This window comes from Gobio gobio (genome assembly GCF_949357685.1).
Source record: "Gobio gobio genome assembly, chromosome: 20".
Taxonomy (NCBI): domain Eukaryota; kingdom Metazoa; phylum Chordata; class Actinopteri; order Cypriniformes; family Gobionidae; genus Gobio; species Gobio gobio.
The window spans coordinates 25821992-25845337 of record NC_137113.1 but is presented as its reverse complement, the minus strand read 5'-3'; the positions used below and the strand labels follow the sequence as shown (position 1 = coordinate 25845337).

At 36.0% G+C, this 23346-nt stretch overlaps 2 protein-coding genes across 5 annotated transcripts; one reads left to right on the top strand and one right to left on the bottom strand.

Annotated features, from left to right (window-relative positions):
- Positions 1-2040: 2040 nt before the first annotated feature.
- On the top strand, positions 2041-10751 carry tefa (TEF transcription factor, PAR bZIP family member a; the record flags this gene model as incomplete). 4 transcript variants are annotated; one of them, XM_079801396.1, is made up of 5 exons in its annotated part: positions 2041-2317; positions 6475-6840; positions 7047-7255; positions 8530-8741; positions 8841-10751. In XM_079801396.1, the coding sequence occupies exons 1-5, from the start codon at positions 2242-2244 to the stop codon at positions 8860-8862; spliced, it is 885 nt and encodes a 294-aa protein (XP_079657522.1). In that variant the 5' UTR covers positions 2041-2241. The 4 variants fall into 4 exon arrangements, with proteins under 4 accessions (XP_079657522.1, XP_079657523.1, XP_079657520.1 ...); XM_079801394.1 differs by lacking the exon at positions 2041-2317 and adding an exon at positions 3588-3943; XM_079801397.1 differs by lacking the exon at positions 8841-10751 and having other exon boundaries at positions 8530-8745.
- Positions 10752-16826: 6075 nt separating this feature from the next.
- Positions 16827-21043, bottom strand: phf5a (PHD finger protein 5A). The gene is made up of 4 exons (XM_079846184.1): positions 20909-21043; positions 20422-20445; positions 17764-17930; positions 16827-16999 (listed from the first exon to the last, which is right to left on the bottom strand). The coding sequence occupies exons 1-4, from the start codon at positions 20958-20960 to the stop codon at positions 16910-16912; spliced, it is 333 nt and encodes a 110-aa protein (XP_079702310.1). The 5' UTR covers positions 20961-21043; the 3' UTR covers positions 16827-16909.
- Between the last annotated feature and the right edge of the window lie 2303 nt (positions 21044-23346).

Sequence of the window (23346 nt, the reverse complement as noted above, 5' to 3'; positions counted from 1 at the left end):
TCTGATGAACCCACCTTCTGAATTTGTGACATCTGGAAAATTGATTGTTCGGAGAAGAAAAGGTGAATGCTTTTGTATGATTCCTGTGTTGTGCCAACAGTAAAGTGTCCTGAGACCATCCATGTGTGTGGATGGTTTTTACCCAGGGAAGACTTACAATTCTGGCCAAAAACTCTACCATGAGTAAATGGTATCAAAACATACTGCAAGAGCAACTTCTCCCAACTATCCAGGAGCATTTTGGTGATGATCCATGCATTTTCCAGCATGATGTGGCAAGGCAAGAGTGATAACGAAGTGGCTTTGAAAGTTTGGATCCATGGCCAGGCAACTCCCCGGATCTAAATCTCATAGAGAACCTGTGGTAAATCCACAAAAGGCGAGTGGACAAGCAGAAGCCCACGAATTGTGTTCCACTCCGAGCACTAATAAGGCAAGAATGGATCGCCATCAGTCAGGATTTGGCCCAGAAGTTGATATCCAGCATGCCAGAGCGAATTACAGAGGTTACAAAGAAGGGTCAACACTGTAAATATTGACTCTTCGCATATATTTAATGTTTTTACCAATAAAGATCTTTAAAACTTATGAAATGCTTACTGTCTTCCAGTATACCACAGAAATGTGAACAAATTATCTACAATTACTGAAGCAGCAAACATTGCAAAACACAAAATTATGTCTCCACCAATCAGTAGCAGGGCAAAAGGTGGTGGTGACAAATCTAGACCTATGTTCTTGACCCAGACACACAACCATCCCCCATCTCCACCAACCGGCCGGGACACAATTTCAACCTCTCAGCGCCAGACACGTGACTGACAACTATGAAAAGTAGACTATATGCAAAACCAGTATGGCAAATGAGTAGTCTGACCGAGTATGCAGTATTCATGAAACAGTAGACAAGCAATACCGGGCCTATTTTAACCCTCTAGTGCACATGTTGCCCTCAGGCAATGGAATGTTTTCTTAAGCCTCATGTTCAGTATGTTTCTTTAAATGATTGAAACCAATTAGAATGGTCAAAAAAGTATCAAAGGACAGTGCAATAAGGTGGGACGTACATTTCTGAAACATGGTTATGGGTTACAGGAGCACACATTAATCTTATTTAAAATGACATGAACCTTAAATAAAAATATATGTGTATGAAGGTGTGGAGAAGCCTTTGTGAATTTTTTCTTTTATTTTGCATGTTCAGAAAAAAGAGTTCTGAAGCAACATTATATGTGATAACTATAAGGGGTACTTTTCAAGGATGTTTTGCTGACAGTAGTGCACAATATAAGCTCTATAGTTATTAATTTTTGATTTCTTGACATTTTTGAAAAAGATTTGAGATTTTGTCTTGCTCTCTGACCATTGTCTTATATGTGAATTCATAATTTTCTGTATGATTCTGTACCATTGTTGCACAACATTGCCCTGGCCCAGGGCCTTAGAAATTGGGTAAGGGGTAAAAAAAAATGTATATCAATAAAATGTTTCCAAATTAACCAAGAATGTATTTGGAATAAATGTTATCATGTAACATCAAAATGTGCAGTTGAGTTGTGTGTTTTATTTGTTTTGTTTTTTGCATGTGTGTCATAGATCTGTGTTTAATACGTCGTAGATCAAAAGAATATAGAGGTCAAATATGGCATTTGTATTAGCCTGTGCATGGAAACATTCATGCTTCACACCTGCTGACTGTATTGATTTCAAACATAGCTAGCGCTCATGGCATTGATCAAACAAAAAACCGTGAGAAGTCCTTTCATTTTCTTTTAATTTTTTTAAACACGACATTTAATGTCTGACTCTCTGTCGCTGGAAAGTGAATGACACAGATAGCGCCGTGCAAAAGGAATTTTTGCCCACACTTTCGTAACTGACTGACACGCAGATGTTTCAGCCTTAGATAACTTGTCTTGATCTCTATTGGCTCGTGGGGTGAATACATACAGCTGAAATGACCAATAAACTACAGCGCCTCATTGAATATTAACAACAGGCAGACTGAAACGATATCCATTGGTCAAAACGTTCAACCCTATGAAAATAAGGAGATTAGAGGTGGGACTAGTTAAGTAACTTCGTGGTTAGGACAGAGTAGACCTTGTGACCGCAATAAAAAGTTTAAGAATTCAGTGTCGTGCGTCAAATTACTCTTCGTGAGAGAGACGTTTTGATTAATTGAAAGCTCTGATTAATCGCCTCCTTAACCAGCTCTTGAGATACAGATACTGTTTTGACATGTCTTTAGAAATTCCGGAGATATTCAAAGCCTTGCTTGAGCACCCATTCTCTGTCCCTTCGATTGATGACAACGGTAAGAATTTCTCTGTTGACTCGATAAATGTACATCGGGACACACCTATTTACCTGTATTCCCACTACATCGTCTGTAATTGCCACAATTGGCATGCTGCTGAATTGTACATGTGTTGTGACATTAAATACTACGCATCAGGCATTAAGTATATCAAGTGGTTTAAAATGGGACCTAAATTGACTGAGTTCCCAGTTTTATAGCACTAATAAGAAATGCAGCCTTTTTTGTCAACAGCAAATATTGTGTATTGAGAAATAATGTTTGCTAACATCTGTTTTGGGCTGCATTGCATTACGAACAGTGTCTAAATACTCTGTATTTGCAATTAAACTGGATATTATGGCAAGATTTCCTTAACCTAGTTTTTCTTCCTTCCTCAGTAGGGCCTGTTCCAATTTACAAATGTATGTATTTAGCAAATTATCCTTTGCATCTTAACAGCATGCATCTGCATAGATTACATCAAGTAATTGCCTAAATCACATTTATTTTATAAGTGAAAACTTTATTTCACTTGGAGAAATTGTGGGAAAGCATCTTCAGGACGATATGATTTAGTCATTTATATGTGGGACTGATATTTTGAATATGATGACAGGTCTTTTTAGATGTTAATAAAATGTGCAAATAATATAATTGTGAGCTGTGTTAATTTGTAATGCATATGCAAGACATCATTTCGAACAGATCATGATATATGAACGAATAACACAAACTGTATATCACCTGTCGAAAACTCAAGGGGAAGATAATTACAACTCATTCACACGTGAGACATGCGATGTTTGCACCTTTTCTGCTTCGCGATTGGTCTGCATGAGTGTGAATGCACGTGCGAGGCCCTGTGCCAATATAGGCTGGATAAGACACGGGATGTTCTCCCGCGAGACACGAGCTCATTAAGTGCAATGACGAAGCATATTAGGGTATTGTTTATTATTGTGTTAATCCCTGACACAGTTTTGTTATTACTTATTAGTTAAGGCTTAATATGCTTGAAGGTCAATCGTAAAATTAGTTGATTTTGAATAAATTGGTCTATTTATTACAGAAGCCTAAAAGGCATGTGATTTTAAAGTTTTATATGGCATATATGCCCATACTCTATATCGTCAGTGTCTCTATATGGGTCTCGTGACACAATAGTGGAAAAATATAACCTCTATAGTCGCTTTCGAAGTCAACAACCACCCTCCGCACAGACGAACCCCTGTCGTTACGTCTATTTAATTATTCATGAGAGGACAGGCGCAACCAACCAATCCGCGTCGAAAGGGGCGTGGATATTAAAACGTTGTTTTGTAGCTAACTGGAAAATCCGGGTCAAACCTCAAACACAGAATGAAATACACTCTGTGATTAGAAAGGTGTCGATTGGCGAGCTGATTTAATTTTTTTCACCTTGTACCCAACATATTGAAGACATTTAAATTAATTAAACCCAGGGATTTAAAGTCGCTTTTAAAGTTGAGCTATTCTCCGAAGCGCCGCTAAAAATGGACGTGAAGCCGATTTCCATCACGATGGACTCAGGCACTGATTCTCCGATTGGCTTTCCAGTAACGTTAGTTTTAAAGAATATCATGGAGATTCCGCCACCGAATCTTCTCGAAGGCGATGATGGTAAGTGCCTCTGCAGCTGTCGCGCGCTCATGGCGGCGCAGCTCGACGTCGATTAAATAGATTATCATCGAATGCATTCTGTATGTGAATACAACGACAGCTCAGGAATCATTGCTTCTTTGTGTAAACACAGAACGTGTTTTGTGTTATTTATAATTTGGTTCGCGGCACTTAATGTCTCGCGGTTAAAAACGAGGGGAAAAAACACGGGGAAAAAAACTAGCGATGTCCGCTTCCTGAATTAATTGTTCTTTAGAGTCCGATCTGAGTTGATTAAATAACGATTCATCATTTTAGTACTATTTTCTGTAACGTACATGCAATTTATTTTGATGTTATAAATGACTTTTTGTTTTTGTATGCTGAATCTGAGGTATGTGAAATTAAAGGGATAGTTCACCCCAAAATTGAAATTTTGTCATCACTTACTCACCCTCAGGTTGTTCCAAATCTGTATGAATTTCTTTTGTTCTGTTGAACAAAAAATATATATTTTGAAGGATGTTGGTAACCAGAGAGTTGACGGCACCCATTGACTTCCATAGTTTTTTTTCCTACTATGGAAGTCAATGGCTATTTCAACTGTCTGGTTACCAACATTCTTCAAAATAAATATATTTTTTGTTTTCAACAGAACTACAGAACTATCCCTTTAAAGCAATTGTTTTATTATCTGGCTGTTTAACTTTTCGCAACAACCGATTTGTGGAAATGAGTCAAACTTCCAGTCACTAAATATGTAACTAATAGTTCCCCAAATTGCAGTTATATCTACCAAGTAACAGAACTTATTAGGTGAGTATTTGTTGCCCATTCTAGATACTTATTGCAGTCTTTCGATTGAGACTCTTTGTGTTCGATTGTCAGCAGTGGCGGTTCTAGACCACGGTAACTAGGGGGGCCAGGCAGGGGCCACTTGTGCTTTTAGTGGGCACACATTTATCTTAACCAGAAGTTAAATAGGTAGTTCACCTAAAAATTAAAATTCTATCACCATTTCCTAGCCCCCATGTCGTTCCAAATATGACTTTCTTATGTTGAACACAATATTAACTTATTTATTTTATTAAATTGTTGTATAAGATCAGTATCGCATTTGCACTCATGCTATTCTGGGTAGAAAAACAGAACTCGTGTGATATTGCACTCGTTACTCATGTTATAACCTATTGCTTATACTGTAGTCTATATCATGATGTAAATGTGAGGGCGTTTTCACACTGGCAGTTTAGTTCGAATAATTGGTAATGTGAAAGTTGTCATGCGGACCCGGGTGAGCTGAGCTCAGGGGAACTGAATTCGAGACTGCCTGAAGGAGGTGGTCTGAGCTCGGTTGCAAATTGCGCTCGAGCTGTGCCGCGATTCATGTGAATGTGAAAGCAACAAGGACTCGGGTGCGCAAGAAAAGTAACCTGAACATGCATTTTATCAGATGACGATGTATTTAGTTCAATAAAACACATGTAAGGGATGATAGTGTTGAATGTTTACCTTGGATACGAGCGAGAGGGAGCCTGCGGTGTATTCGCGGTGTAGAACGCGCTCTGACGCGGACCACAACAAACGTGCCCAGTGTAAAAACGCTCAGACTAAAACTCAAACGGGCATTTTTGACACATATCTTGAATTTTATGGACATTCTAACTAAGAAGCACTGAAATGGTTTGGTTAACGACATTCTAACTAATATTTTTGGAACAACACGAGGGTGAGTTACATTAGGTGTTTTTATTTTCTTTTTGGGGGAAACTAACCCTTTAACTTATTTTTTCCGGATTATTGAAAGTCTTTTTTATTTGGCCATGTACTGTATCACTCTGCAGTCTCTACACGTGAAGTAAAATAGTGTGGTGAAACACGTCTCTGTCATAGTCGCACATGAACGTTTTTTTCATTGTGTTGGTCATAATTTATCTTTTGCTGCATCTTCCTAATTCGGAATATGATCAAAGATTACAAATGTGGACGTGTTCGGTGAAATTAGCCATTGAAAAAATATATTTTAACTATCAGTATGTTTAAATGAACGAAATGACTGAATGGAATTCAAAGTCGTCAAGTCAGTAAAATTAATCTACAGTATCACTGCTGCATATGGGTGAAGTTACACACAACACAAAGTGTATAAAGAGAGCTTATTTTATCTGAAATCAAGTGCGTAGCAACCATTATAGCCCACGTTTTACAACTATTTGAGCGAATGCAGACTGAGTGACGAATCATTCATAAACAGACTACTCGCGCACCACAGCGCTCAGCCTCCTCCATTCTTCTCTGCATTGGTTATTGGTTATGACACAATAAAGTACTCTTTTCATCACATACCGCCACAGCAAAAACTGCACATTGCAACCAGTTTCAGAAAATTGATTGGGGCGATATGATTCCAAATTTAGGGGGGCCAAGCATGTTGACACAGGGGCACTGGCCCCCCTGGCCTCCCCCCTAGAACCGCCACTGATTGTAAGTCTTTCTAATGTAACATTTTGGACCGTCACAATTTGTTTATTATGGTAATTTTGATATTGCAGAAAATGATAAAGATAAACTCTTTGAGGATGTGGACTCTGGAGGGGTCAGTGGAATGGGACCATCAGCCGCCTTAACGCCTGCCATCTGGGAAAAGACCATTCCCTATGATGGCGAAACCTTCCACCTGGAATACATGGATCTGGAGGAATTTCTCATGGAGAATGGCATTGCTACAGAGGATGAGGGTCAGCAAAAGAGCCTTGGGAAGAAAAACTTACAGCTGGCAACTGAAAAACCATCCACAACCTCTACAAGCGAGACAGCCTCAGCGATCTCTCTTATGCCAGTCATGGAACTGGATCAGTGTGAGGAGGAAGTGGTCACAATCATGGCATCCAACTCTAGCTCAACAGACACCAAATCAGGTCAGCAGATCAAAAACAGAACAAAGTGTACTTCCTGTCACTCGCGTAAATTCATTACATGGTTAAGCTGTTCATTATGAAGATCATGAGTCAACCATGATCAAGTGAGATTCAAACATTCAATTAAAATACCAAGAAATGTCTGGAAGTAGTAGATTTAGATTTCATTTCATTGTTGGGATTTACTAATTCACTTTTCACCACAGATGAGGACCGTGTGACGCCAGAACCCATTGATCCAGATGATATTGAGGTAGAGATCAACTTCGAGCCTGATCCCACAGACCTTGTGCTCTCCAGCATACCCGGAGGTGAACTGTTTAATCCCCGCAAACATCGCTTCTCGGAGGAGGAGCTGAAGCCTCAGCCTATGATCAAGAAAGCAAAGAAAGTACTTGTGCCTGAGGAGAAGAAGGTAACTACACTCACTAAAATTAAAATGTAAGCAGAAAATATAAAAGTAAATGCTAATTCAAAATATTAATAAATACTTGGGATGCACGATAATGGATTTTTGCCGATATCCGATATTTTTCAACTAATTTTGGCCGATGCCGATACTGATACCGATATACGTTTATTTGGTTTGGAAACCACCATTTTGAGCAAAAAAAAAAAAAATTTCATTCTGGTTTCAGATTTCTGAGGTCGCCTTACTAAAAGTATACTTGTTAAAGATAAATAAATGTTAATAAAGTTATTTTTATAATAAGAGTATATTTTCTCTAAAAATAACAATAATAAAGTCAGTGATTTTTCACCCCAGACAGATGCAGTTGTAACCTAAATATTGTATTTTTGGATGTAATGTTTGTGCTCATGAAGTGGGGGTGGCGTGGCATCAGTTGATGCTGTCTTTAGCTTCAAATAAAAAAAAAATCCAATTATTTTAGTGCTCCTTGGATTGTGTTTTTTATCATCCATTTCATAAAATGTTATTACAGATTAATAAACTGTATATAAAAGTATTTAATTTACAAGTTTTTTTATAATTTATTTGTGTATTCTACTTTTCATTTTATTACTGCAACAACAGCGCTCCCACTAAATAGGCTATATAAAATTCAACCGGGTCGGCACTAGGACCTGGTGGAGCTTCTGCTGCTGTGGAGGATGCGTGCGCTAGAGAGTGGGGAGACGCATTTGTGCTTATTTTGGGCTAGTTTTGTTGTGAAAACCTGGCAATCCTGTTGATTCACAAATTCAATATAATGATGTCGATTAATGATGTCAATATAAATCAACATACATGCAATGCATTTGCTTGTTTTCACTTCAAGAATGGCCACACGGCTGACATGATCTTATCGCTATAGCACTCCTTGCACACGTGAGGTATTGCAGGCTCATATCAACACATTATCATATCGGCAAGGCATATCGGTATAATTTTTTAATATCGGCTAATGCCGATTTTTATATTTTAAGCGTTTATCGGCCGATTCCGATGTCGTGCCGATAATATCGTGCATCCCTAATAAAAACTATAATAGAATGCCAATGATACTAAACCAACACTGCCCGAAATATTGTCTTAATTCTGTATAACACTACACTTGAACTCTGATCAAGAAAGAACAGAACTTAATTATACATTTACACCCTAAATGTGAATTTGGTGATGATCATTTCATAGAGTGTAATTTATAACAACTCAACATTTGTTTTTATGTCCACTCACTATTCCAGGACGACAAATACTGGCAGCGGAGGAAGAAGAATAATGTTGCCGCCAAACGTTCAAGAGATGCCAGGCGGCTTAAAGAGAATCAGATCACAGTACGAGCGGCCTTCCTGGAGCGAGAGAACTCGGTGTTGAGGCAGGAAGTGGCAGAGTTACGCAAGGACTTTGGGCGCTGCAATAACATTGTGGCACGCTATGAAACCAAATACGGGCCTCTGTAAGAGACAATTGTACACACAAAGAATTTGCTCTTACAAGTGAAGTAGTACACTGTTACAAATGTGGTGATTTACAACTTTTTCTCTTCTTTTTCAAGTGCTCCGGCTGAAGACCTCTAAACAATTATTGATTTATTTGAATTGTCGAAAGGCAATAAATAAATAATGGTATGGAATGAAGAGGAGAAGACAGGAGATAGGTGAATGAATGATTCAGACTGTAGAGCCAAGTGATATTCATATTATTATGAATCCTGTCGGCTCTCTTATCAATATAATAATCATACTTTCAGTGCAACAGCATACACAATATTTCCAGTAGAGCTTTTAAGTGCTTTTTTTGTAATGCATCGAGTCAGAAAAGGCTTCTCCCTACCTTTTCTTGTTTAACGGTATGTTAAAAGGAATTATGGATGTTGGAGGTCACTTGTCTTTATTTATAAAGAACGACTGGCATTGACTTCAATATACTTCCTTATGTGTCAGTATGTTTAACCCTGGAAAAATTACATTAATTCTAAGAATTCTTTTAACAAATTTGGTACATTGTACCACTAATTGGTGCATTTTTATCTGCGACATTAGAATTAAAATGCTGTTATTGAAATATGGGGAGAATGTATCATTTCAAAAGCATGTCATTACAGGTTCCTGTAAAAAAAAAACTGTAATCAGGAAATGTAATTTTATCTGCAAAAAAACATCAAATGTTTTGTCTGTCAGCAAGTGCTAGAATTCATTAGAAAATGTACTGAAAATATGTGCACTGTACATCTGCAAAACTAAACAAATAGAGATTTAGATGGAGTCTTTCATAATAACTCAGTAGTTAAAATCATACCTTGTTTACTTCACCATGGTGGTTCACCTGGTAAATAACTGTTCATGTAACGGATCTTGTATTTGTTTAGAACTCGGCAAAACAAATGAAGTGCTTATAAAGGAGTTTTTTTTCTCATATGTATCATATGATATATATTTTTTTAGATAACTTCAAGTGTTTTACAAAAATGGCTTTGCAGTGTGAACCGCACCGTTAATAGCTCAGAGGATCCGTAAGTGTCTTCAGCTGAGTGCCTGTTTGTAAAGCGCGCTAGTGTGTTTCAAATCAGAAACCAAGCTTCAACCTCTTGTAAGGGCATCCCCCCTGCTCGCCATTGTCCTGCTTTTTCAAGTACATATTTTGTGCAACTTGTCTCTGTTCTTTTGAAACATAGGGTGCTTTTCAAATGGAAGGCTGCATCCTAGTGAGGCTCTGTTTTTCTTAGTCCAGGCATTCGGATGGTTGTAGGGTAGAGTCCTTTGACGAAGCTTGCAGCCTTGATTAGAACGCAGCCTTCCGATTAAGAAACACCCATAATATCATCAGGGAAAAAAGATAAAGGTTTAATTCACAACAGTCTTGTGCCTATTGTTGTGAAGTGGATATTAGGTCAACGTTTATTACTATGTTTAATTTCACAATACATATTTGTTGTTTTTCATGTTTTGTGGAAAGGGAATCTGATACGTAATGTTATCCTGACCAAAGCTAACTTTGATCAAAACTCTGAAGATAACATTTTCTGTAGCTTTTACGACTCCACTTAAATCAGGTGTTAAAACTTTTCATATCTGTTGTCTGTAGACACTCTTTAATGGTGCACTCATGGTTTGTCATTTCTCCTTGAGCTTCCTTTGTGACGAGTGTGAAATGTGAGACGGTGAGTTGAGAAACAACAATAAAATAAAATGGGGCTCAATGGCTGTTCTGAACGGAATAGTGAATGTCTCTTGCATGAAGCATTTCTTCTATTAAACTAGAAGAGAACTCGGTTGCATATACGAGATGCCAACTTTATTGTCGTAACACATTTTTATTTTGTCAGATTTTTCTAACTGTTATTGTTATTTTTTGAGGAAAGAATTTTCTTTTTAAGTCTTATAAATATTTTTTGACGACGTAAATGTTTTCTCAAGTGTCTTGGCTGTTTCATGTTGTACATATTATTAAAGAACTCAAAAACGTGTCTTGCCTACATGTCATTAATTTAACGCCTAAGAGAATTATGACTAACTGAATCTCAAATTTCAGTGTTGTGTAACAGAAAGAAGCCACACAAAAAAGAAAATTGCATAACACTAAGAGGGAGGGGCTAAAAAGGCAGTGTGATATGCTGATATACTGAATTGACCCACACAAAATCCAGTCTGAAAAAGAATGCTGTCATTCATGGTGCATTTCAATCTTAGGTGTTTTTTTTGCATCAGGACTGATCATCACATTTCAGTCAAGGTTACCTAACATTTACTGAAATACAAAGCCCAAAGTGTAATAACAAGGAACCTTTTACAGACTTAGAAATAAAATTAAGATTTAAGACATGCACAATTAAGATTATCACGTACATACAGAACAAACCCATATAATCCCAAAATAAATACATTCGTAAATGGGCTGTGCACACATTCAACTGAAAAACAGCAAGTAGAAGTTGGAAATCTCTCTCATATATATATGTGAGTGTGTGTGAGAGAGAGAGAGAGATATATATAGGGGATATATCCAAGAGAGAGGGATATATCCAACTTCTACTTGCAGTTTTTCAGTTGAATGTATGCACAGCCTGTTTACGAATTTACTCTCTCTCTCTCTCTCTTATTTATTTGTATCATACAGCTGCAAATAAGTATTTGAACACCTGAGAAAAATCAATATTAATATTTGGCACAGTAGCCTTTGTTTGCAATTACAGAGGTCAAACGTTTACTGTAGTTTTTCACCAGGTTTGCACACGCTGCAGGAGGGATTTTGGTCCACTCCTCCACACAGATCTTTTCTAGATCAGTCAGGTTTCTGGCCTGTCGCTGAGAAACACGGAGTTTGAGCTCCCTCCAAAGATTCTCTATTGGGTTTCGGTCTGGAGACTGGCTAGGCCACGCCAGAACCTTGATATGCTTCTTACAGAGCCACTCCTTGGTTATCCTGGCTGTGTGCTTCGGGTCATTGTCATGTTGGAAGACCCAGCCTGACCCATCTCAATGCTCTAACTGAGGGAAGGAAACTGATTTTGTTCCCCAAAATCTCGCAATACATGGCCCCGGTCATCCTTTCCTTAATACAGTGCAGTCGCCCTGTCCCATGTGCAGAAAAACACCCCCAAAGCATGATGCTACCACCCCCATGCTTTACAGTAGGGATGGTGTTCTTGGGATGGTACTCATCATTCTTCTTCCTCCAAACACATTTAGTGGAATTATGACCAAAAAGTTCTATTTTGGTCTCATCTGACCACATGACTTTCTCCCATGACTCCTCTGGATCATCCAAATCGTCATTGGAAAACTTAAGACGGACCTGGACATGTGCTGGTTTTAGCAGGGGAACCTTCCGTGCCGTGCATGATTTCAAACCATGACGTCTTAGTGTATTACCAACAGTAACCTTGGAAACGGTGGTCCCAGCTCTTTTCAGGTCATTGACCAGCTCCTCCCGTGTAGTTCTGGGCTGATTTCTCACCTTTCTTAGGATCATTGAGACCCCACGAGACGAGATCTTGCATGGAGCCCCAGTCCGAGGGAGATTGACAGTCATGTTTAGCTTCTTCCATTTTCTAATGATTGCTCCAACAGTGGACCTTTTTTCACCAAGCTGCTTGGCAAGCTGCTAGCCCTTTCCAGCCTTGTGGAGGTGTACAATTTTGTCTCTAGTGTATTTGGACAGCTCTTTGGTCTTGGCCATTTTAGTAGTTGGATTCTTACTTATTGTATGAGGTGGACAGGTGTCTTTATGCAGCTAACGACCTCAAACAGGTGCATCTAATTTAGGATAATAAATGGAGTGGAGGTGGACATTTTAAAAGGCAGACTAACAGGTCTTTGAGGGTCAGAATTCTAGCTGATAGACAGGTGTTCAAATACTTATTTGCAGCTGTATTATACAAATAAATAGTTAAAAAAATCATACATTGTGATTTCTGGACTTTTATTTTAGATTGTGTCTCTCACAGTGGACATGCACCTACGATGACAATTTCAGACCCCTCCATGATTTCCAAGTGGGAGAACTTGCAAAATAGCAGGGTGTTCAAATACTTATTTTCCTCACTGTATGTATGTATGTATGTATGTATATATATGTATATATATATATATATATATGTATATATATATATATATATATGTATATATATATATATATATATGTATATATATATATATATATATATATGTATATATATATATATATATATATATATATATATATATATATATGTATATATATATATATATATATATATATATGTATATATATATATATATATATATATGTATATATATATATATATATATATATATATATATGTATATATATGTATATATATGTATATATATATATGTATATATATGTATATATATATATATGTATATATATATATATATATGTATATATATATATATATATATATGTATATATATATATATATATATATGTATATATATATATATATATATATATATATGTATATATATATATATATGTATATATATATATATATATATATATATATATATATATATATATATATATATATATATATATATATATATATATATATATGTATATATATATATATATATATGTATATATATATGTATATATATATGTATATATATATGTATATATATATGTATATATATATATATATATATATATATATATATATATATATATATATATATGTATATATATATATGTATATATATATGTATATATATATGTATATATATATGTATATATATATGTATATATATATGTATATATATATATATATATATGTATATATATATGTATATATATATATGTATATATATATATATATATATATATATATATATATATATATATATATATATATATATATATATATATATATATATATATATACATATATATATATATATATACATACATATATATATATATATATATATATATATATATATATATATATATATATATATATATATATATATATATATGCACACACATACATACATACATTCACTCACCAAAAGGATTATTAGGAACACCTGTTCAATTTCTCATTAATGCAATTATCTAATCAACTAATCACATGGCAGTTGCTTTAATGCATTTAGGGGTGTGGTCCTGGTCAAGACAATCTCCTGAACTCCAAACTGAATGTCAGAATGGGAAAGAAAGGTGATTTAAGCAATTTTGAGCGTGGCATGGTTGTTGGTGCCAGACGGGCCGGTCTGAGTATTTCACATTCTGCTGAGTTACTGGGATTTACAAAGAATGGTGTGAAAAGGGAAAAACCTCCAGTATGTGGCAGTCTTGTGGGCGAAAATGCCTTGTTGATGCTAGAGGTCAGAGGAGAATGGGCCGACTGATTCAAGCTGATAGAAGAGCAACTTTGACTGAAATAACCACTCGTTACAACCGAGGTATGCAGCAAAGCATTTGTGAAGGCACAACACGCACAACCTTGAGGCGGATGGGCTACAACAGCAGAAGACCCCACCGGGTACCACTCATCTCCACTACAAATAGGAAAAAGAGGCTACAATTTGCACAAGCTCACTAAAATTGGACAGTTGAAGACTGGAAAAATGTTGCCTGGTCTGATGAGTCTCGATTTCTATGGAGACATTCAGATGGTAGAGTCAGAATTTGGCGTAAACAGAAGGAGAACATGGATCCATCATGCCTTGTTACCACTGTGCAGGCTGGTAGTTGTGGTGTAATGGTGTGGGGGATGTTTTCTTGGCACACTTTAGGCCCCTTAGTGCCAATTGGGCATCGTTTAAATGCCACGGCTATCCTGAGCATTGTTTCTGACCATGTCCATCCCTTTATGACCACCATGTACCATCCTCTGGTGGCTACTTCCAGCAGGATAATGCACCATGTCACAAAGCTCGAATCATTTCAAATTGGTTTCTTGAACATGACAATGAGTTCACTGTACTAAAATGGCCCCCACAGTCACCAGATCTCAACTGCAAGATGCTATCCTATCAATATGGGCCAACATTTCTAAAGAATGCTTTCAGCACCTTGTTGAATCAATGCCACATAGAATTAGGCAGTTCTGAAGGCGAAAGGGGGTCAAACACAGTATTAGTATGGTGTTCCTAATAATCCTTTAGGTGAGTATATATATATTACACACACACACACACAACTTTAATAGGCGATCAATATTGTAACAGTTCCCTCGTTCTATATTTCTGACGTACTTCAAACTAATTACGGTCCGACACAACGGTGTAACATAGGGTGACCAAATGTCCTGTTTTTCCAGGACATGTCCTGTTTTCAAGTCCTGTCCTGATATAACAATTTTCTATCCATACAGAGGGGGCATACTTTAAAAGTATTGAAAATAATAAGGAATCTTTGAGTAAACTTCGAGTATCATTTCAGTATCTCATTGCCGGGCTGAGTGTCCTGGTTTTCGGTAATCAAAATATGGTCACCCTAGTGTAACACTACTTTAAATATTGCATTAACATAAATCATTTGTTACAGTACTTAATAATCTTCAACATTCGTTGTTAACTGTTCATTGTTAAAGGGATAGTTCACCCAAAAATGAAAATTAGCCCATGACTAACTCATCCTCAAGTCATCCTAGGTGTATATGACATTCTTCTTTCGGACGAAAACAATCAGAGTTATATCTTTTTTTTTAAATTACCTGGCTTTTCCAAGCTTTATAATGTTAGTGAATGGCTGTTTCGGTTTTGAAGTCCATAAAAGTGCTCCACACGGCTCTGGGGGGTTAAAGGCCTTCTGTAGCAAAGCGATGAGTTTGTGTAAGAAAAATATCCATATTTAAAACTTTACAATCTGTAATCTCAAACTTCCGCTAACTGTCATACACGCGTTCACGAGAGACTGGCGTTCCAGCGACATAGGATGCACACATAGTGTAAGTACTGGTGACGAACGTGGAAGCGCAGAGGATAGAGCAAAACAAAACTTGGTTCCCTTGAAAACTAGCATATTCTCACCGGAGCGTCCTACATCATACGTTGGAACGCCAGTCTCTCATGAACGCTGCGAACGACAGTTAGCGGAAGTTAGAGATTACAGTTTGTAAAGATTTAAATATGGATATTTTTCTTAAACAAACACATCACTTTGCTCCAAAAGGCCTTTATTAACCCCCTGAGTCATGTGGAGCACTTTTATGATGGATAGATGCACTTTTATGGACAAAACAGAAACCGCTAATCACTGCCATTATAAAGCTTGAAAGAGCCAGGACATTTTTAATATAACTCCGATTGTATTCGCTTACCTGAAAGAAGAATGTCATATACACCTAGGATGACTTAAGGGTGAGTAAATCATGGGCTACTTTTAATTTTGGGTGAACTTTCCCTTTAATGTTAGTTCATGGTCCATTGAAAAATATCAGATTATTCGATATCCAATATACGATATTAACAGATAACCTTTGATATCAATTATGTATTAGTGAACCTTATTTGTAAAGTGCTACTATTAGTATATATTATAAGGGGTGGCGAACTCCAGTCCTGGAGACCCTCAGTCCTGCAGAGTTCAGCTCCAACCCTGATAAAACTCACCTGCCTGTAGCTTTCTAGTAACCCGTCAGACCTTGATTAGCTTGTTCAGTTGTTTGATTAGGGTTGAAGCAAAACTATGCATGACTGTGGCTCTCCAGGACCGACGTTCGCCACCCCTGATATATATAGTCTTGGTGTTAAATTAACTTCTTATTCTTTCCTTCCTGTGAGGGTGACCCAAAGACAAGCCACAAGAGTTCATGTTGTATTAAGTCAGATTTGTAACGAAAATAATAACACACAGGAAAACAAATAGGCACGATGCTGGACTTTTAATTATAAAAATTTGAAATGAACCAGGACTTTTATTTTGAAATGGCTATTCTATTTCCAGGACGAAGGAGCTAAAATATGCAATCTTATAACTTTCTAATAATGTAATAAATAAAAGTAGTGTGTTAATAGCTAGGAAAATATCAGAAGAGTGTAAAAGTATTTGGGCATCAGATCAAAAGGAACAGATTAATCAACACCACATTAAAAAAAGATCTTTTTATTGTATCAACAAAATGGAAAACTCTTGCACAGGAAAACTACTGCGACAAACAAAATCCCAGTTTCTTCACCTCTTCTTGAAACCATATTTTTTTCTCTCATAGAAAAGGTCAGTCTTTGAGCTGCCGAGGTTCACGATCTTGGGGCAGCCGTCCCTCTGAGAAACAATGAAACATTTGACATTTAATTCAATATGAGAAGCAGTTAGCCAGGTAAAATATGGATAAACATCCCTGATACAGGGCAAAGTAGATTAAGCATCATTCACGAATTCTGATTTATTTACACTGTTAAAGAGTTGGATTCTCATGCTAAACATGGCCAAAATGTCAAAAAACGTATGACAGTATTTTTGTGCCAAATACACCCCTTCAGGATTCACTTCTTCCGCATGAGCACACACACCAGAGTGAGAGCAAGAGCGTACCAATCAACAAGCTTTGTTCGGTTATGGTACCCGTCGACAGGGCGGTCATTTTGTTTTTAGACCACAAAATCAACAATGGCCCTAAGTAAGCTTCGCAAATAACCCAGGGTTAGGGAAATAGTGGATGCAGTTTGTTTTTCTGGAGCAGCAACAGAGTTCTTCAAGTGTGTTTGTTTCTTCCCGTTCAAGAGTTGAACCGGCAGGCGGTGACGTACCACGAACGTATAGTTTATAATATATTGTGTGTGTGAGTCATAGGTGTGTGTGCACTCGTGAATCTTTAGCTCCGCCCACTGCACGCCTTCATGAGTTCGGCTGTTTTCAGAATGAATCAATACAGCATATCTGTCTTTTATAAATAAGATAAACTAAAGACTCTTCGGAGATATGAAGCTATACTACTCTATAGGTACTCAAGATGAACATGAGAGAGAAAAAACTGTGTGTGTTATGTACCCTTTAAGCAGGGCCAACCGAACAGCAGATTTACTCACGTCTTTCTCCTGGATGGTGCACTCTTTGCAATAGTAGGCATCAGAAACTCCAGGACCTCCACAGATGACACAGCGCCCTTGGTAAGACCCATAGTTGCATTCATCACAAATACGAACTAGTGTGCAAGGCCTGACATAAGAGTCACAGATAACACATTTGCCATCACCTTAAAAAGAAAAGAGACAGACATTTGAGTTAAAGAGTAGCAGTAGCATCCTGATCACACAGAACTGGTTTTCTCTTTTCTTTGAGCTTTGGATGCAAGACTATAAAAACAAAATAAAAATACCATGCTTGGCAAGTATTCACATAGACACAGTAGGTTATGGCTTAATAGCTTTAATAAGAATCAAAACAAGTTTAATTCATACAGCAAAGACTATTATTTCATTTGCATTTTGTTTCTATTGTTTGCAATTTTTGTATTAGTCCTTTTTTGTTGATTACAAGTTATTCTCACAATGGCAGTATATTATTCATTCACTGATTCTCCCTACAACTTTTTATCTTTTTTCAATGTTCCTTTTTTTTAAAAAGCCTACTGCTTATACGTTGAGAAGGTGGAATTGCGCACACACCAGCCATTGTAAAAAATGGTCTTTCAAACACATTAAAATTACAAATCCACATAATTTCATATTTACATGCAATGAAGGGATTCCCCAACTTTTTTGTCAGCTGAACCTCTTTGACCTAATAACATTATAATAACAGTACATTACATATTTAAAGTAATGTAGTCTTTTCATTACTTTTAGATTAATTGACCTAACTTGTTTATCACATTTGAATGGGACAATCTTGTACAACTTTTAAATAAAAAAGATTTATTTTAAATTGTGATTTAATTAATATATTTTCATTAAACTCACAAACCCCTGCGGTTCATAATGTAATATTTAATGCATTTCATGTTGTTGATAAAGAATGGAACATTTTTTTTTTTACTCTTTGCATTTTTTAAATGAATATTGAACAAGATTGTCCTATTCAAATGTGATAAACAAGTGAGGTCAAAATAATCTAAAAGTCAGATTACATTACTTTAAATATGTAATGTACTGTATTGTTACATTACATCATTATTTTACTACAATTTTGTCATTTTGTCATGACAATTTTTGTCAACTGTGTCGCAGTGTGGTATGGGAGCTGCTCTGTTGCGGAGCGCAAGGCACTGCAGCGGGTGGTGAAACCTGCCCAGCGCATCACAGGGACTCCACAACCTGCCATCGAGCACATCCAGAGGAAACGCTGCCTGCATCGAGCTCGCAGCATCCTCAAGGACTCCTCTCACCCAGCCCACAGACTGTTTTCTCTCCTGCCCTCCGGCAGGTGTTTCAGGATCCACCGGACAAGGACCAGCAGACTAAAGAACAGTTTTTTCCCCAGAGCTGTCTCCTTACTGAACTCTAACCTCCGTTGATCCACTCCCCTCTTATACTGATAACTCTCCTACCTCACATCCACCTTCACTTTGTTATTTGCACTACCGACTGTTTATTACAGTCACAACTGTTTACTTATTCATTTTGCACTACCATACCTTAACTGTATTATGCTCATTTGCACTGCCGACTGTTATTTACAGTACCAACTGTTTACATTTGCACCGTACTTCTAACTGTAATATGCAATCACTTTCCACTGCACTTTTACACTTTTTTTTTCCGGATAGCTTCTGTCCATAATTTATTGCACTACCTTAATCCACTGCCATATTCCTCATTTTAGCCTAACATATCATTGTATACCTCTATCTGTAAAATTCTGTTTATAGTAATAGCCATCTGTATATTATATTACATATCCACCTGTAAATTCTGTTTATAGTAATAACCATCTGTATATTATTCACTGTACATATTCACCTGTAAATTCTGTTTATAGTAATAACCATCTCTCTATTTATAGATATATTTATATATACTCAGTACATATCCATGTCCTGCACTTATGCAAACGTTGTATATCCTGCACTTGCTGCTATTGCACTTCTGGTTAGACCTAAACTAAATTTCGTTGCCTTGTACTTGTGTAATGACAATAAAGTTGAATCTAATCTAATCTAATTTGGAATGAGTAGCCCGACTACAATTTGTAAGTAATCTACACAGCACTGACTGTTTACTTGTCTTCAATAATTGTTTGAGGACTTTTTTTACTTGAATTAGTTAGCCTAGTATTCAGCTGTGGTATTGAAATCCATAAATCAATTGGTATCGAGAATTTTGCATGCATCTAAAACTTTGATATCATCGCAACAGTATTCCCAACAAAATATACTTGATTACATATCACAATAAAAGTTTTGGTCATATCAACCACTCATAAGCATGTGTTCAAAATCGTGATTAAGATTTTTGTCATAACTGAGCATCCCTACAGCCATGGTGGCGTATTTCAATCACTTGGAGCTCATGGTACCTCTGTCTTCAAATGTTTGTTATTCTACTGGGAAAAAATTATAATTTTGCTACTGTTGGACAGTATTTATTTAGTATACACATAACAGAGTGATTTATTTTCCTTTAACTATAAATCGAACACATTTTATTCAATATTTAAAGAAAAGAAACTGTTTGAAATGAAAGAAAACGGGTTAAATGTGAGAATGGTAAAGCATCGAACATAATACGATAAAGTCCAAAACTTACATTTTTCACACAGTCTTCCAATGGCTGCAAAGACAGGAAAGATAAAATTAGATACAACGCATTGAATACTTTATCAAATTGAAACCATACAAATTAACAAAACAGCAAAAGGTACACAAACAAAGACTAAGACAATACTCCCCTCCGACTAATAAACAAACGTCCAAGTAACGTTCAGGCTACCTTTGGATCTACTGCAAGTATACTTAACCAGGTTTTTCTCAGAAGAAATATCTGGTTAAGCAGTTAAATGGTTATTAATATAATAACATAAATAGGAAGATATATTAACTGTTACCTACATAAATGATTCAATCACCTCCCACTTTAATTTTAATTAGACTATTCATTCATCAGACTTTAGCGCATGCTAACATTCAATGACTTGCTAGCTATACATTTGTTCGTTAAACAAATACATTAACAATTAAACTCATATATTAAACGCTTTTAATAAAATCTAGATCTAAAAATTATAAATCCTTACCAACTCCAGCCTGTTTCCTGCAAAAAATCAAATCTGGGTGATGTTTAGCCATTATAAAAGAACGAACGCAGCCAGCTAGCGATACTAGCGGCGATGCAACGATGACCTCCGAACTCTCTTCTTCTGATTTTTCGGATTGAAGGCGGCGCAGCAACTTACTGCCACCTACTGGACACAACACAACATGACCATAGGTGACAAATTTGCCGATCTTCTTCTTCTTCTTCTTCTTTTGGCGTTTTATGGTTTTATGGCGGTTGGCAAACAAACGATAGGTGCCGTTCCCGCCACCTACTAGACTGGAGTTTGAACCATTGATGGAATGGAACTAAATAAATACATCAATGAAAAAAGATAATGAAATGTTTAGAAATAATAATAATTTTAAAAAACGGCATTAGCCTACCTTTTAAATCCTATTAAACAGATCTACCTTTCTTAAGTATGCCATTAATGCATTGTATGTTTTATGATGATTCAAGCCATTATTCAGCAATTTTTTAAGTGTAAGATTGCCTGTCCCCCTTTCTCTTAATTCTTCCAACAGAAATACCCGTTCATTTTCATAAGCAGTACAATATATTAGTATGCTCTACTGTTCCTGCTGATCCACATAAACTACCATTCCCAGACTCATGTTTGCTCATAGAGAGAGTAATTTAAAGTTGTGTACCCAAGGCAAAGTCTGGTAATAATTGTATCTTCTCTTCTACTGAAAAAAAATAGCTCTTTACTTGATTTTGAATATGATAAAAATGTCTTCCTCTTCCCTCCTCATTCCAAAGTTCTTGCCATTTTCCTTATATTTCTGTTCTAATTTTAGCCTTAACTTCTGTAGCGGCCTCTTGTTTTCTATATGTGATAATTTCAGAGCCAGTTTTGCTACATGGTCAACTTCCTCGTTTCCATCCACTCCCACATGTGCTGGAACCCACAGGAAACGCATATTAATTCCTAACTTATTTACTCTATACATACTTAAAATAATTTCATATAAAATAGCATGTCTTGAGGATCTTCCACTAATAAGGCTTGATAATGAAGAGAACGAATCTGAGCATATCACCGCATTCATTGGCCGAGTATCCTCCATCCACCTGATAGCTAATAAAAGTGCTACCATCTCTGTTGAATATACTCCTACTTGGTCAGATAATCTTTTGCCAATTGTAACTTGAAAATGTGGGACATATACAGTTGCTGAAGCTCGACCTGTTTCGGGATCTTTGGTAAAAATTGTGATCACTGAGTTGTAATTCTGCTCAATATATACAATATATATAGGCTAATATTACATCCTTAGCTATTACTCTATTTTTTATCATTAATCCTTTCTTGCAAATTAAAATCGATTAATGGTAAAGGGAATAGCCAAGGTGAAATGGGTGGGGTATGATCAGTCTATGGTAGTGATTATATATAAAAAAAAAAAAAGGTAAGCACATATTAGACCAAATGTGTATAATAATAAAGATATCAGACACGTGTTTCATAGTGAAAAGAAACTTATCCCAACAAGGGGACATGTTATTGAAATTCCATACTCAATTAATCTGGAAAAGGGTCTGCAAAAACATGAATTCTGCGTTTCAAATAAAATAGGAGAAATTCAGGTGAAGATTTTACACAACCTACCAAACAAATATTTGAGTTCTATGTTTGCAGATGCTGAAAAACAATGTTCTTTTTGTAAAATTATAAATGTCATTTGGTCTATGATTATCAAATTGTATAAAATCTCTGGATAGAGTGCAGTGCACATTTTGGTCGGAAAAATAAGTGTAATGTTAATTTTGTAAATTAAAAGTTACCATATGTACAATATTTTTCAATTAACGAACTTGTCTTTTTAATACAGTCTCTTAAATTAGTCAAGAATAGGAAAAATATGCCTTCTTCTATTGTAAAATATGGTAACACTTTACAATAAGGTCCCATTAGTTAAAGGTCCATTAAATAATATTAACAGTTTTTTTTAACACAATTTATTTAAAAAATGTAAATAGTACTTAATGTTGACATTAGTTAATATGCTTTAGGAGTATTTTTCATTGTTAGTTCATAATGTTAACAAGTGAAACCTTACTGTACAGTGTCACCTTAAAAAAAAAAGTGGCTTTATATATTTTAATATTTTTAAATACATTTTTGTATGTTTGTAATGTTTGTAGATAGATCACAGGTTTAGGAAATATGTTACAAATCTTTGTGTCATTTTAGACAAAGGTCCTAAAAGCAAGAGATGAACACCTGGACAAAACATTACTAGAATTTAACATTATTTCCATTCTGCATGTTTGTTTACATGTTTTTGAGTTAATAATTAATGAAGAAAAAATATGAGCATCTTTAATTATTGGTCTTTTAAAACAAGACACAATTAGATCTAAACATTTCAACATCCTTCCAAGACAATGAGTTCTTATACCCGCACGTCA